General features: G+C 44.8%; 1 protein-coding gene across 2 annotated transcripts in view; it reads left to right on the top strand.

Moving 5' to 3' along the window:
* The window catches only part of LOC139561737 (sushi, von Willebrand factor type A, EGF and pentraxin domain-containing protein 1-like), a 207,787-nt gene that overhangs the window by 129,283 nt on the left and 63,060 nt on the right, over positions 1-15,444 (top strand). For both annotated transcript variants that reach the window (XM_071379004.1, XM_071379003.1), the window contains exons 13-22: positions 2,589-2,710; positions 4,057-4,162; positions 4,664-4,873; positions 5,333-5,569; positions 6,204-6,365; positions 7,256-7,417; positions 7,821-7,982; positions 9,817-9,905; positions 14,030-14,126; positions 14,714-14,827. In XM_071379004.1, coding sequence (XP_071235105.1) covers positions 2,589-2,710; positions 4,057-4,162; positions 4,664-4,873; positions 5,333-5,569; positions 6,204-6,365; positions 7,256-7,417; positions 7,821-7,982; positions 9,817-9,905; positions 14,030-14,126; positions 14,714-14,827 — 1,461 coding nt within the window. The remainder of the gene's footprint in view (positions 1-2,588; positions 2,711-4,056; positions 4,163-4,663; positions 4,874-5,332; positions 5,570-6,203; positions 6,366-7,255; positions 7,418-7,820; positions 7,983-9,816; positions 9,906-14,029; positions 14,127-14,713; positions 14,828-15,444) is intronic.

The raw sequence follows: 15,444 nt of genomic DNA, 5'->3' as shown, positions 1-15,444 counted from the left end.
CCTCCATAATACCATTCGTTTGTATGGGTTACCTTCAGACGAGTCCCGTGACACTTGTGGGGGTCGTAGAACAAAATGGAAAACTACCGCGGGTTTGTGAGTCACCCCTCTTCATATTAGTTTGCAGCTCAAACGGTTTGGATGCTACAGACAGAAGTTGGCACATCAGCGTTACCGACTTCAGACGAGTCCCATTTGATGGGGATTTTTTTATTACCTTACTTAGATTGATACACGGGTATCAAGGATTAAAATACATTTGACTATTACTTAACCCGACTGCTCTTAATTGATGATCACGTTAAACGTTTGCTAAACCTATAGATTTTACATGTGAACTGGTTTAACTACTACATATTTTGAGAACGACATGATGAAAATGTATCTGCAAAGTAGAAACATAAAAGTATACTGAACAAAATATAATGTATATGTGGTGAAATAAAAGATACCCACTAAAAGCATATTTCTCTAAAATGTTGTGCATAAATTTATTTACATCCCTTTTAGTGAGCATTTCTCATTTGCCTAGATAATTCATAATCCACCTGACAGGTGTGGCATATCATGAAACTGATTAAACAGCTTGATCATTACACAGGGGCACCTTGTGCTGGGGGCAATAAAAGGCAACTTCAGCATGAAAATGCACAGCCCCATGTCACAAGGATCTGTACACAATTCCTGGAAGCTGGAATTCCATGGCCTGCATACTCATCAGAAATGTCACCCATTGAGCATGTTTGGGATGCTCTGGATTGACGTGTACGACAACGTGTTCCAGGAGCCGCCAATATCCAGCAACTTTGCACAGCCATTGAAAAGGAGTGGGACAACATTCCACAGGCCACAACAGCCTGATCAACGCTATGCAAAGGAGATGTGACACACTGCATTAGGCAAATGGTGGTGGTGGTCCCGTGGTCCCGTGTGGCTCAGTTGGTAGAGCTCAGTTGGTAGAGCATGGCGCTTGCAACGCCAGGGTTGTGGGTTCATTTCCCACGGGGGGACCAGGATGAATATGTATGAACTTTCCAATGTGTAAGTCGCTCTGGATAAGAGCGTCTGCTAAATGACTTAAATGTAAATGTAAATGTGGTCACACCAGATACTGACTGGTTTTCTGATCCACGTATCCATGACCAACAGATGCATATCTGTATTCCCAGTCAGGTGAAATCCATAGATTAGGGCCTAATGAATTCATTTACATTGAACGAGTTCTTTATATGAACTGTAACTCAGTCAAATCTCAGAAATTGTTGCGTGTTGCGTTTATATTTTTGTTCAGTGTATGATATATACTCGAATGTACTACTATGATGATGAGTATTATGATTGTACTTCACAGTAAGTTTCAAAAACATCTGATATTGACAAGATCAGCGATGTACGGTATGTAACAAATACATTTGAATCAAAGTGTATTGGTCGCGTACAGAGATTAGCAGATGGTACAGCAGGTGTAGCGAAATGCTTGTGTTTCTAGCTCCTACAGTGCAGTATTACAATATCAATACAATACAATACCAATATGCAAATAATCCAGATAGTCCAAAACAAGAAATAAATGCATCCCCTATGAAGTAAACATGCCATGCTCTTATGAACTGAGCCACATACAGGACAACTACAAAACACAAGTGCAATATAATACTGTAAAATACAATACATGATTATAATAAAGCTGGAAGATGTATGATTGCCATCCCCATGAGCGTACCACCCTACTTCAGGCCATGGATGAGATATGCAATGACGTCATACCTACAGTATGTCAGGCTTGGATTCGCCGTGCCAAAAGGTTTATCCCCAGGTGCATGAACAATGAGGACATTTACTGTGATGTCAATGAGAAGCTAAAGTATGACCAATGAGAACATTTACTGCGATTTCGATGAGAACATATGGCCAACTGCTTAAGACAGACTTAATGCAAACTAGTGGCTGCTAAACATGATGTTTCTTTAATTTATTTCATTTGATAACATTGTGAAAGATGTCTTCAATGATCACATCTTTGTCTTCAATGATCACACCTATAAATTGATACATTTTAATGGGTAGTGCAAGTGTATTGCCTAATGTGAAAACAGTGTAATGTATTGTAATTTACAGTACTGTTGCAAACTACATTCAAAGGGCAATTTTGAATCATGTCTCTTAAATTTGCTATTGGATTAACTGGTTGTTAAAATGACTTAATATGGAAGATGTCATTATATTGTGTTTTGGTGATTAAACCAATGTACTCATTAAATTTCACAGTAAACTTTTATTTGGGGTTAAGATGTCGTCAAACAAAAGGAATGCACAATAAAAGGTTTTAAATGTAAGACTGGCTGGTTTACAAGTGTTACTAGTTTGGAGTTTTGTACAAAGAGTTTTGAAAATTCACCACATGATTGTGAAAATAGTACCAGTGATAAAAAATTTCATATTTAGTCGCATCCTCTCTTTCCACCTCTTAAATTACAGTTACAGTCTACAGTAGCTGTACATGCATGCTTTTCATTATTGAAATGAAATAATGTGTGTGCGTGTGTTTGCATGTCTGTGTGTGTGTGTGTCCTGTCCCTCTATCCCAGTGAACCGTATTGCCAACCATGGGTTTAAGCCCTTTGAGATGCTGTTCAAAGCCTCTCGCTGTGATGACCTGGACCTGATCAAGTCCTTCACTGGGGAGTTCAGCACTAAACTAGGAGACATGGTGAGAACACAGGAGTACACACACACACACACACACACACACACACACACACACACACACACACACACACACACACACACACACACACACACACACACACACACACACACACACACACACACACACACACACACACACACACACACACACACACACACACACACACACACACACACACACACACACACACACACACACACACACACACACACACACACACACACACACACACACACACACACACACACACACACACACACACACACACACACACACACACACACACACACACACACACACACACACACACACACACACACACACACACACACACACACACACACACACACACACACACACACACACACACACACACACACACACACACACACACACACACACACACACACACACACACACACACACACACACACACACACACACACACACACACACACACACACACACACACACACACACACACACACACACACACACACACACACACACACACACACACACACACACACACACACACACACACACACACACACACACACACACACACACACACACACACACACACACACACACACACACACACACACACACACACACACACACACACACACACACACACACACACACACACACACACACACACACACACACACACACACACACACACACACACACACACACACACACACACACACACACACACACACACACACACACACACACACACACACACACACACACACACACACACACACACACACACACACACACACACACACACACACACACACACACACACACACACACACACACACACACACACACACACACACACACACACACACACACACACACACACACACACACACACACACACACACACACACACACACACACACACACACACACACACACACACACACACACACACACACACACACACACACACACACACACACACACACACACACACACACACACACACACACACACACACACACACACACACACACACACACACACACACACACACACACACACACACACACACACACACACACACACACACACACACACACACACACACACACACACACACACACACACACACACACACACACACACACACAGAGACACACAGAGACAGACACACACAGACAGACACACACAGACACACACACACAGACACACACACACACACAGACACACACACACACACACACACACACACACACACACACACACACACACACACACACACACACACACACACACACACACACACACACACACATATTTCCTTTCTCTCTCAACTGTATCCATAGCTCCCGACCATCTGCAGTAATGATGATGTTGCCTGCAAGTTAGATGTGATGTCACAGGGCCACTGTCTGGAGTACAACTACGACTATGAGAATGGATTCGCCATCGGTAAGACCTTTTCAATTACTATTGGGCAAGGACTTTTCCCTGACCATGTGATCATGTGACCTTGTTATAGGTTGTACGAACGGCTCAGATTTTTTATTCCTGGACAGGTCATGTTGCCTGTAAAAACTCCTTGCCCCAACTATAAGATTGTACTGTACAAGCAGTAGAGCCTCGACATGAATGTATTTGCCCTATAACCCCCCCTCTCCCCCCTCTTCCTTCCTTCCCCTCTCTCCCTCTCTCTCCCCTCTCCGTACCCCTCACTCTCTTTCCCTCCCCCCCCCTCCCTTCCCTCTTCTTCCCCTCTGTCTCCCCTCTCCCTACACCTCCCCCTCTTTCCCTCCCCCCTCCCTCCCTTCCCTCTTCCTATCCCTCCCTCCCCTCTGCCTCTCCTCTGTCTCCCCTCTACCTCCCCTTTGTCTCCCCTCTGCCTCCCCTCTGTCTCCCCTCTGTCTTCTCTCTGCCTCCCCTCTGTCTCATCCTCTGCCTCCCGTCTCCTAGGTCCAGGAGGATGGGGCAGTAACTGGGGACCCCAGAGTGGTCAGGACTATGCCTACTTCGATACAGGCTTTGCCACGGACAGCCAGAGAACTCCTATGCAACAGGACAGTACCGGCAGGACGGGAACCTCCCATTACCGCGCCAAGAGGCACCGTAAGATCACCGGCCCCACCAGAGACCAAAAGATACAGATCTTCTTCAACATCACAGGTAGCTATGGTGAAGGGACTGTCATCATACCCGTGTTAACACACTCATGTTCATGTTACTAAGCATATGACAGTATGCCGGTATATTTTGTTTATTTTGATCTGTTCCATCAAACGATCACCTGGCAAGTTTCTTTGGATGTGCTCACATAATGCCTGATGGACGTACACTTTACTGCCCATTGGGAAGCACTTGGCTACCTAATAAAGTTGTTTCAGACCAGGGTAGGTGATTGATTGATAATTATATTCATTATGGGAGTCTGGGAGTGAAGTCTTTGGCCAATCAATTACATTAATTGATCATTTAACTACCAGATAATTGGCCTTAGAGGGTCGGAATTGCATAGCCATTGAATAGCCCTGGCCTAGAGGGGAGTAGGGACGGATTTAGAATTGAGTGTTAGTTGTTGTTGTTGTCGTTCGAGTCCCGTCCTTTGAGCTGTGCCCATTCTCCCAGCAAGCATCCCGTTGCCCTCGTCCAGGAACGACTCAGTGGAGGTAGCCAATCAGAAGCGCCTGTTGCGGACCCTGGAGCAGCTGACCAATCGACTGAAGCGGACGCTGGCCAAGCAGCCTCTGTCGTCATATCACGTGTCTTCGGAGATGATTGTGGTGGCTGACCCCAAGTCCCTGGAGAGCAAGAGGGCCTCTCTGTTCTGCCGACCTGGGTCTGTACTGAAGGGGAGGATGTGTGGTGAGTAGTGGGCCCTGAGATACACACAGTAACAGTATATATCTTTAGCGTGGTCTCCAGTTTCACAGTGTCCACATACGGTATTAATGAATTAATTCATGAATTAATTAATGGATTGATGGATGGATGAACTAATTAACGGATGGATTCATTAATGAATGAATGAGTGTCCATATGGGTTGCTGTGTGCCTCAGCCCAGTGTCCGGTGGGGATCTACTACTATCTAGTTATGTGTGGTAATGTGTAAATATGTCTGGCTATGTGTGGAAATATGTAAATATGTCTGGCTTTGTGTGGAAATATGTCAATATGTCTGGCTTTGTGTGGAAATATGTAAATATGTCTGGCTATGTGTGCCAATGTGTAAATATGTCTGGCTATGTGTGTAAATATGTCTGGCTATGTGTGGAAATGTGTAAATATGTCTGGCTATGTGTGGAAATATGTCAATATGTCTAGCTATGTGTGGAAATATGTCAATATGTCTGGCTATGTGTGGAAATATGTCAATATGTCTGGCTATGTGTGGTAATGTGTAAATATGTCTGGTTATGTGTGGTAATGTGTAAATATGTCTGGTTATGTGTGGTAATGTAGCTAATTATATGTGGTTATGTATTCTGTGTGTTCCAGTCCAGTGTCCGGTGGGAACCTACTACTCCCTAGAGTATGCAGAGTGTGAGAGCTGCTGGCTGGGGTCCTTCCAGGAACAGGAGGGTCAGATGGAGTGTAAAACCTGTCCTGATGGATCCTCCACAGCCTACCTCCACGCACGCAGCCAGGACCAGTGCAAAGGTAAAACACGGTAACCCTCCAGAGGTAAATACTGTTACCCTCCAGAGGTAAAACGCTGTTACCCTCCAGAGGTAAATACTGTTACCCTCCAGAGGTAAATGCTGTTACCCTCCAGAGGTAAATACTGTAACCCTCCAGAGGTAAAACGCTGTTACCCTCCAGAGGTAAATACTGTTACCCTCCAGAGGTAAATGCTGTTACCCTCCAGAGGTAAATGCTGTTACCCCCCAGAGATAAATGCTGTAACCCCCCAGAGGTAAAACACTGTAACCCTCCAGAGGTAAAACACTGTTACCCTCCAGAGGTAAAACGCTGTTACCCTCCAGAGGTAAAACGCTGTTACCCTCCAGAGGTAAAACGCTGTTACCCTGCAGAGGTAAAACGCTGTTACCCTCCAGAGGTAAATGCTGTAAACCTCCAGAGGTAAAACACTGTAAACCTCCAGAGGTAAAACACTGTAACCCTCCAGAGGTAAAACACTGTAACCCTCCAGAGGTAAAACACTGTAACCCTCCAGAGGTAAAACACTCTAACCCTCCAGAGGTAAAACACTCTAACCCTCCAGAGGTAAAACACTGTAACCCTCCAGAGGTAAATGCTGTAACCCTCCAGAGGTAAAATACATGTACAAGGTCCTCATACATTGGTTATACTGTACATAGGCCTGGAGTTTTTCTGACCAAGTGATCTGACTAGGAAAAAAACACTGGGTCCCAGTACCTAGTCAGAACTGACCGGGGAAAATGTTGGGTCCTAAAATACTGTATCATCAACTATATTCATCATGAGCAGGTGGCACCATTTCTACAATATCCCGAAGGCTATAAACTCAATGACCTCCTTACTGTGATATGTTTATAGTGTATGTGTTTCTGTGTGTGTGTTTTCAGAGCAGTGCAGGCCTGGAAGTTACTCTGTGAACGGGCTGGAGACGTGCGAGTCGTGCCCACTGGGGCACTACCAGCCTGGGTTTGGATCCAGAGAGTGTCTGGTCTGTCCGGATGAGACCTCCACCGTCACCAGCGGGGCAAGGGAGATGTCTGAGTGTGGAGGTGAGTTAGAGAGAGAGAGAGACAGAAACTATACAGTACTCAGACTCGGAACTCGCCACGGACCCTGTGAAGAGGCAGCGGTCTAAGGCACTGCATCTCAGTGTAAGAGGCGTCACTACAGTCCCTGGTTCGAATCAAGGCTGAATCACATCCGGCCGTGATTGGGAGGCCCATAGGGCGGCGCACAATTGCCCCAGCGTCGTCCGGGTTTGGCCGGGTAGGCCGTCATTGTAAATAAGAATGTTCTTAACTGACTTGCCTTAAATAAAATAAAAGAGGGGAGGGGAAATCACAGACATGACACTCAGACTGAACTCACTGACTCTGCATAAAAATATGATTACTGAGCTTACTTTCATCTGTGACACTGACTAACTGTCTCCCCTCTCCCCTTCCCCTCCAGTTCCTTGTTTGGCAGGTCATTTCTCTCGAACAGGGTTGGTCCCCTGCTACCCCTGCCCCAGAGACTACTACCAACCCGACCACGGCCGCTCCTACTGCCTCGCCTGCCCTTTCTACGGCACCACCACAGTCACCGGGGCCACTGCCATACAACACTGCTCCAGTAAGTTACACTACACTGGCTGAATTTCACATCACACCCTACTGTTATACTACACTGGCTGAGTTTCAAATCACACCCTACTGTTACACTACACTGGCTGAGTTTCACATCCCACCCTACTGTTACACTACACTGGCTGAGTTTCACATTACACCCTACTGTTACACTACACTGGCTGAGTTTCACCTCACACCCTACTGTTACACTACACTGGATGAGTTTCACATCACACCCTACTGTTACACTACACTGGCTGAGTTTCACATCACACCCTACTGTTACACTACACTGGCTGAGTTTCAAATCACACCCTACTGTTACACTACACTGGATGAGTTTCACATCACACCCTACTGTTACACTACACTGGCTGAATTTCACATCACACCCTACTGTTACACTACACTGGATGAGTTTCACATCACACCCTACTGTTACACTACACTGGCTGAGTTTCACATCACACCCTACTGTTACACTACACTGGCTGAGTTTCACATCACACCCTACTGTTACACTACACTGGCTGAGTTTCACATCACACCCTACTGTTACACTACACTGGCTGAGTTTCAAATCACACCCTACTGTTACACTACACTGGATGAGTTTCACATCACACCCTACTGTTACACTACACTGGCTGAGTTTCACATCACACCCTACTGTTACACTACACTGGCTGAGTTTCACATCACACCCTACTGTTACACTACACTGGCTGAGTTTCACATCACACCCTACTGTTATACTACACTGGCTGAGTTTCACATCACACCCTACTGTTACACTACACTGGCTGAGTTTCACATCACACCCTACTGTTACACTACACTGGCTGAGTTTCACATCACACCCTACTGTTACACTACACTGGCTGAGTTTCACATCACACCCTACTGTTACACTACACTGGCTGAGTTTCACATCACACCCTACTGTTACACTACACTGGCTGAGTTTCACATCACACCCTACTGTTACACTACACTGGCTGAGTTTCACATCACACCCTACTGTTACACTACACTGGCTGAGTTTCACATCACACCCTACTGTTATACTACACTGGCTGAGTTTCACATCACACCCTACTGTTACACTACACTGGCTGAGTTTCACATCACACCCTACTGTTACACTACACTGGCTGAGTTTCACATCACACCCTACTGTTACACTACACTGGCTGAGTTTCACATCACACCCTACTTTTACACTACACTGGATGAGTTGATTTACTTAATTACTTCACATTCCTTATTGCTTATACAGTATATATGCAACCAAATGTTCCTCTGGTGAAAATCAAGTTTGAACTGAATTCTAGTTTATTCCTGACACCTTTTCCCCTATAGTGCCCAACCTTTGACCTGAGTCTGCATCTGTAATGCCATTATATTCCTCATAGGACTACTGACACATGGCTCTGGTCAAAATGACACTCGACTGGTAACAGGGCATTATTTGAGACTGTAGACATACAACATTGTTTGAGACTGGGCCACTGAATGGAAAAGGGATCTCATAAAGGCTCAGGAAATAATGGAAATGTATTAGACATGTGACTACTGGGGAATGAAATACCCTACAAAACAAAGGCCTTAAGTATGAGAACCAACCGTGGCTGGTAGAATAAATATGAGCTTAATGAATCTCTCTCTCTCTCTCTCTCTCTCTCTCTCTCTCTCTCTCTCTCTCTCTCTCTCTCTCTCTCTCTCACTCTCTCACATTCTCTCACTCTCTCACATTCTCTCACTCTCTCACATTCTCTCACTCTCTCACTCCCCATCCATCACTCCCCATCCATCACTCTCTCCCTCCCCTCTGTCAGGTTTTGGCTCTAGTTTCCTGCCCAAGGAGGAGAGTGTGACATCAGCCCCAGAGGTGGTGGTATCCCAGGACTACCAGGCTAGCAGCCAGGTGAGACTGACTGACTTACTGACCCATGTCCTCAAGAGACCTCAAGGGGTTACCCTGCAAACAATAATGAGTCACTAGGACGTCCCTGGGATGTCACGAAATGGTCGCCTAAAGTTGTCATGATGTTGTGTCATGGTCCCCTGGAGGTTTTTGTCTAATACCCAGTTTGTCCCGGAGACGTCACCTGATGGTCGCAAAGAAATGTTCTCCTCCTCCAAAACATTTTTTACCCAGGGAACGCGCACCCTAGTTTCACTACACATCTCCCCTTGTTACTGTTGCTAAAGCCCTGATTGGTGAACCACTGATCCAGTCACAGCTCTTTGTCTTTTGGCAATGCTAGGGACACCCACCCACAAAAAGTACTTTTAGGATTGTTGGAGCAAAGTCTAATGCTTAATAAATGCTTGAGTTGAATAATAGTATTCAACTGATCGTTTTCCACAGCTGTCCAGTAACCTCTTTACATACAGTACCACACAGAGGAGTGATTTACTACTGTCTCCTTATCTCTGAGACACTAACAGCCAGCCAGGCTGAAATCTTCCGTTGTCTGTTTAGGCTCTAAAGGTCTTATCAATCATCCCCTATCTTAGACACATAGGCTGTGAGAACTGGTTAGAACTGGTTCTTGTTTTTATTATTTTTCTAAGGAAGTGGAGCCAATTACCCCTTATCTCTTTTGTAAGTTTGCCTCCCCCTTGGAGGGGTAAACAGCTCTGTGTAGATGAAGTAAATAAAGACTGTGTGATTTGTAAATAATCAAGTTCCTCCCCGGGAAATTTCAGGAGAGTTAACTTCCTTGCAATTGCGTGAATAAACTCTTAAAAACAAGCTCTGCCCGATCGTTGGAACAAGTTCTTCCTCAACAGTGTTTTGGAACTTAAATATTTGGCACACATAATTACATTGTGTATGTTTATTCATACAGTCATTATTATTTAACATGTCCTCTCCTGACGGATTTCACCTGTAGGCCTATTCCTACACTTTGCACTTCAAAGTAAACCTCAGCTCTGAAATACAATGAAATTCCGGAGTAACATTAAAACAGAATAATATGCCCCACCAGCATTAGACAACTATTCTGAAAACCCTCAAATTACTGAAATAAGTCAATTAAATAAATGAGAGAATAGCAGTGTGGGTTGAGAGCTTCAAGTTCCTTGGTGTCCACATCACCAACTATTATGGTCCGAACACACCAAGACAGTCGTGAAGAGGGCACAACAACCCCTATTCCCCCTCAGGAGACTGAAAAGATTTGTCATGGGTCCCCAGATCCTCAAAAAGTTCTACAGCTTCACCCTCGAGAGTATACTGACCGGTTGTATCATCGCCTGGTATGGCAACTGCTCGGCATCTGACCGTAAGGCACTGTGGCCAAGCTTCCTGCCATTCAGGACCTCTATACTAAAAATTGTCAAAAGCTCCGGCCACCCAAGTCATAGACTGTTCTCTCTGCTATCGCACGGCAAGTAGTACCGGAGCCCCAAGTCGAGGTCCAAAAGGCTCCTTAACAGCTTCTACCCCCAAGCCATAAGACTGCTAGACAATTAATCAAATGGCTACCTGGACTATTTGCATTGATCCCCCTTTTATTATACTGCTGCTACTCGCTGTTTATTATCAATGCATAGTCACTTTGCTCCTATCTACAGTGCATTCAGAAAGTATTCAGACCCCTTGAATTGTTTCCACATTTTGTTACGTTACAGCCTTATTCTAAAATGTATTACATCTTTTTTTTTGCTCATCGATCTACACACAATGCCCCATAAGGACAAAGCAAAAACAGGTTTTTAGAAATTGTACACATTTATAATAAAAAAAAAACTGAAATATCACATTTACTTAAGTATTCAGATCCTTTACTCAGTACTTTGTTGAAGCACCTTTGACAGCGATAACAGCCTTGAGTCTTCTTGGGTTTGACGCTACAAGCTTGGCACACCTGTATTTTGGGAGTTTCTCCCATTCTTCTCTGCAGATACTCTCAAGCTCTGTCAGGTTGGATGGGGAGAGTCGCAGCACAGCTATTTTCAGGTCTCTCTAGAGATTTTCGATCGGGTTAAAGTCTGGGCTCTGGCTGGGCCACCCAAGGACATTCAGAGACTTGTCCCGAAGCCACTCCTGCGTTGTCTTGGTTGTGTGCTTAGGTTTGTTGGCCTGTTAAAAGGTGAACCTTCGCTCCAGTCTGAGGTCCCAAGTGCTCAGGAGCAGGTTTTCATCAAGGATCTCTCTGTCCTTTGCTCCATTTACCTTTCCCTTAATCCTGACAAGTCTCCCAGTCCCTGCCGCTGAAAAAAATCCCCACAGCATGATGCTGCCACCACCATGCTGGCACTCTTTTGTTTTTCTCCAGACGTGGCATTTGGCATTCAGGCCAAAGAGTTCAATCTTGGTTTCATCAGACCAGAGAATCTTGTTTCTAATGGACTGAGTCCTTTAGGTGGCTTTTGGCAAACTCCAAGCGGGCTGTCATGTACCTTTTACTGAGGAGTGGCTTCCGTGTGCCCACTCTACCATAAAGGCCTGATTGGCCTGAGAGTCTTTTTTGTTACCCTTGCCCAGATCTGTGCCTCGACACAATCCTGTATCGGAGCTCTACGGACAATTACTTCGACCTCATGCCTTACTTTTTGCTCTGACATGCACTGTCAAATGTAGGGCCTTATATAGACAGATGTGTGCCTTTCCAAATCATGTCCAATCAATTGAATTTACCACAGGTGGACTCCAATCAAGTTGTAGAAACATCTCAAGGAGGATCAATGTAAACAGGATGCACCTGAGCTCAATTTCGAGGCTCATAGAAAATGTGTCTTCTACTCATTCAGTACCTATGGTCCGAAAACTTATGTAAATATGGTATTTCTTTTTTTATTTGTCATGAATTTGCAAAAATTTCTAAAAATCTGTTTTCGCTTTTCATTAAGTGATATTGTGTGTAGATTGATGAGGGGAAAATCATTTAATCCATTTTAGAATAAGGCTGTAATGTAACAAAATGTGGAAAAAGTCAAGGGGTCTGAATACTTTCTGAATGCACTTTACATGTACATATTACCTCAATTACCTCGACTAACCTGTAGCCCTGCACATTGACTCGGTACCGGTATCGCCTTGTATATACCTCGTTATTTTATTGTGTTTCTTTTTTTACTTTAGTTTATTTCATAAATGTTTTCTTAACTCTTATTTTCTTAAAACTGCATTGTTGGGCTTGTAAGTAAGCATTTCACAGTAAATTCTACACCTGTTGTATTCGCAACATGTGACGAATAAAATTAGATTTGATTGATTTGCGATAGCACTCTTTTGTTAAGTGCACATTTGTATTATACGTACTGAATGTGTAGAAGACTTCAGAGAAAGCTACAGACTTTGTGGTACAGCAGCAGAAATCACAGGTTGGGTCATATTGAAAAGTCAGTAATCATGTCAAATGTAATCATATTTTCACTGATTAAAGATTTTTATACTATTTTAGCTGGACAGCGTACCACTTACCTTAAAACACCCATACCATTTCATCACTTTACTTAAATTGTTTGGGACACCTGCGACCATCCCCTGACAAAAATCTCTAGGGGACCATGACACAAGAATGTTCAGGGGACCTTCAGGGGACCATGATACAATGTCCCAAGAACGTGCTAAAAACGTCCTCGGGGACATCCTGGGACAAACCGGGAGGTAGACAAAACCTCCAGGGGACCATGACACAATGTCCCAAGAACTTCCTCTGGGACGTTCCTGGGACAAACCGGTAACTAGACAAAACATTCAGGGGGCCATGACACAACGTCCCAAGAACGTCCTAAAAACGTCATCACGTGTTGTCCTAAGGACTAGTAAAATGAAAGTCCTTAAAACATCCCAAAAGGACCTGACATGGTCCTCAATGACGTCCTGGTAACTTACAGGGAACTAAACAAAGGTCCCCAGAGAAGTTCTCTTAGACTAGAGTGCACTGGGGATGATGAGTTGTAATCAGTAATGCTTCTGAGTAGGATGAGTACGGAATGTGAGAATGAAATGCTCTCTTCCTCCTGAAGTGATCACACTCCACACTCATAACCATAACTCACAACCACATGACTGTACCTGTATCTCCTCAGGTGTTCCATGAGTGTTTCCTGAATCCGTGTCAGAACAGGGGCACGTGTGAGGAGGTGGGGGCGGGATACGTGTGCACCTGTCTACCTGGTTTCACAGGTAAACTAAAACAGTTATGAATGGAATGAAAAGAGAACTTCCACATGTAACAGTGTTCTTCCGTCCCTCTCCTCGCCCCAACCTGGGCATGAATCAGGGACTCTCCGCACACATCAACAACAGTCACTCTCGAAGCACCGTTACCTATGATGTCACAAAAGCCAAGGTCCTTGCAGGGCAAGGGAAACAACTACTTTAAGGTCTTAGAGCAAGTGACATCACCGATTAAAACACCGCTAACCAGCTAGCCATATCACACCGGCTACACACACACTTAAGCTTTCAGTCAAACAATGACCATTAGAGCAATGACAAGTTATTATTAGTTATAAACTGGGTGGTTCGAGCACTGAATGCTGATTGGCTGACAGCCGTGGTATATCACACCGTATACCACGGGTATAACAAACTTCTATTTTTACTGCTTTGATAACCTTGGTAACCAGTTTATAATACTAATAAGGCACCACAGGGGTTTGTGATATATGGCCAATATAGCACGGCTAAGGGCTGTGTCCATATATCACATCCCCTCGGGCAATTGGTTAGTTGTCTTATATGACTGTGACAATGTGTTTCTCTCTCAGGAGCTAAGTGTGAGAGTGACATAGATGAGTGTGACTCGGCACCCTGTCAGAATGACGGTCTCTGTAAGGACGGCATGGGAGACTTCCTCTGTCAGTGTAGACCTGGCTTTGTAGGTATGGAGACGTCACAACAACTACACACTGTCCTCCACATCATGACTGTCCACTGTCCTCCATATCATGACTGTCCACTGTCCTCCATGTCATGACTGTCCACTGTCCTCCACATCATGACTGTCCACTGTCCTCCATATCATGACTGTCCACTGTCCTCCATGTCATGACTGTCCACTGTCCTCCACATCATGACTGTCCACTGTCCTCCATGTCATGACTGTCCACTGTCCTCCATGTCATGACTGTCCACTGTCCTCCACATCATGACTGTCCACTGTCCTCCATGTCATGACTGTCCACTGTCCTCCATGTCATGACTGTCCACTGTCCTCCATGTCATGCCTGTCCACTGTCCTCCACATCATGACTGTGCACTGTCCTCCATGTCATGACTGTCCACTGTCCTCCACATCATGACTGTCCACTGTCCTCCATGTCATGACTGTCCACTGTCCTCCACATCATGACTGTCCACTGTCCTCCATGTCATGACTGTCCACTGTCCTCCATGTCATGACTGTCCACTGTCCTCCACATCATGACTGTCCACTGTCCTCCATGTCATGACTGTCCACTGTCCTCCATGTCATGACTGTCCACTGTCCTCCTCTTCA

This window comes from Salvelinus alpinus, chromosome 31, assembly GCF_045679555.1.
Source record: "Salvelinus alpinus chromosome 31, SLU_Salpinus.1, whole genome shotgun sequence".
Taxonomy (NCBI): Eukaryota; Metazoa; Chordata; class Actinopteri; order Salmoniformes; family Salmonidae; genus Salvelinus; species Salvelinus alpinus.
This window is presented reverse-complemented; position numbering and strand designations above follow the sequence as displayed.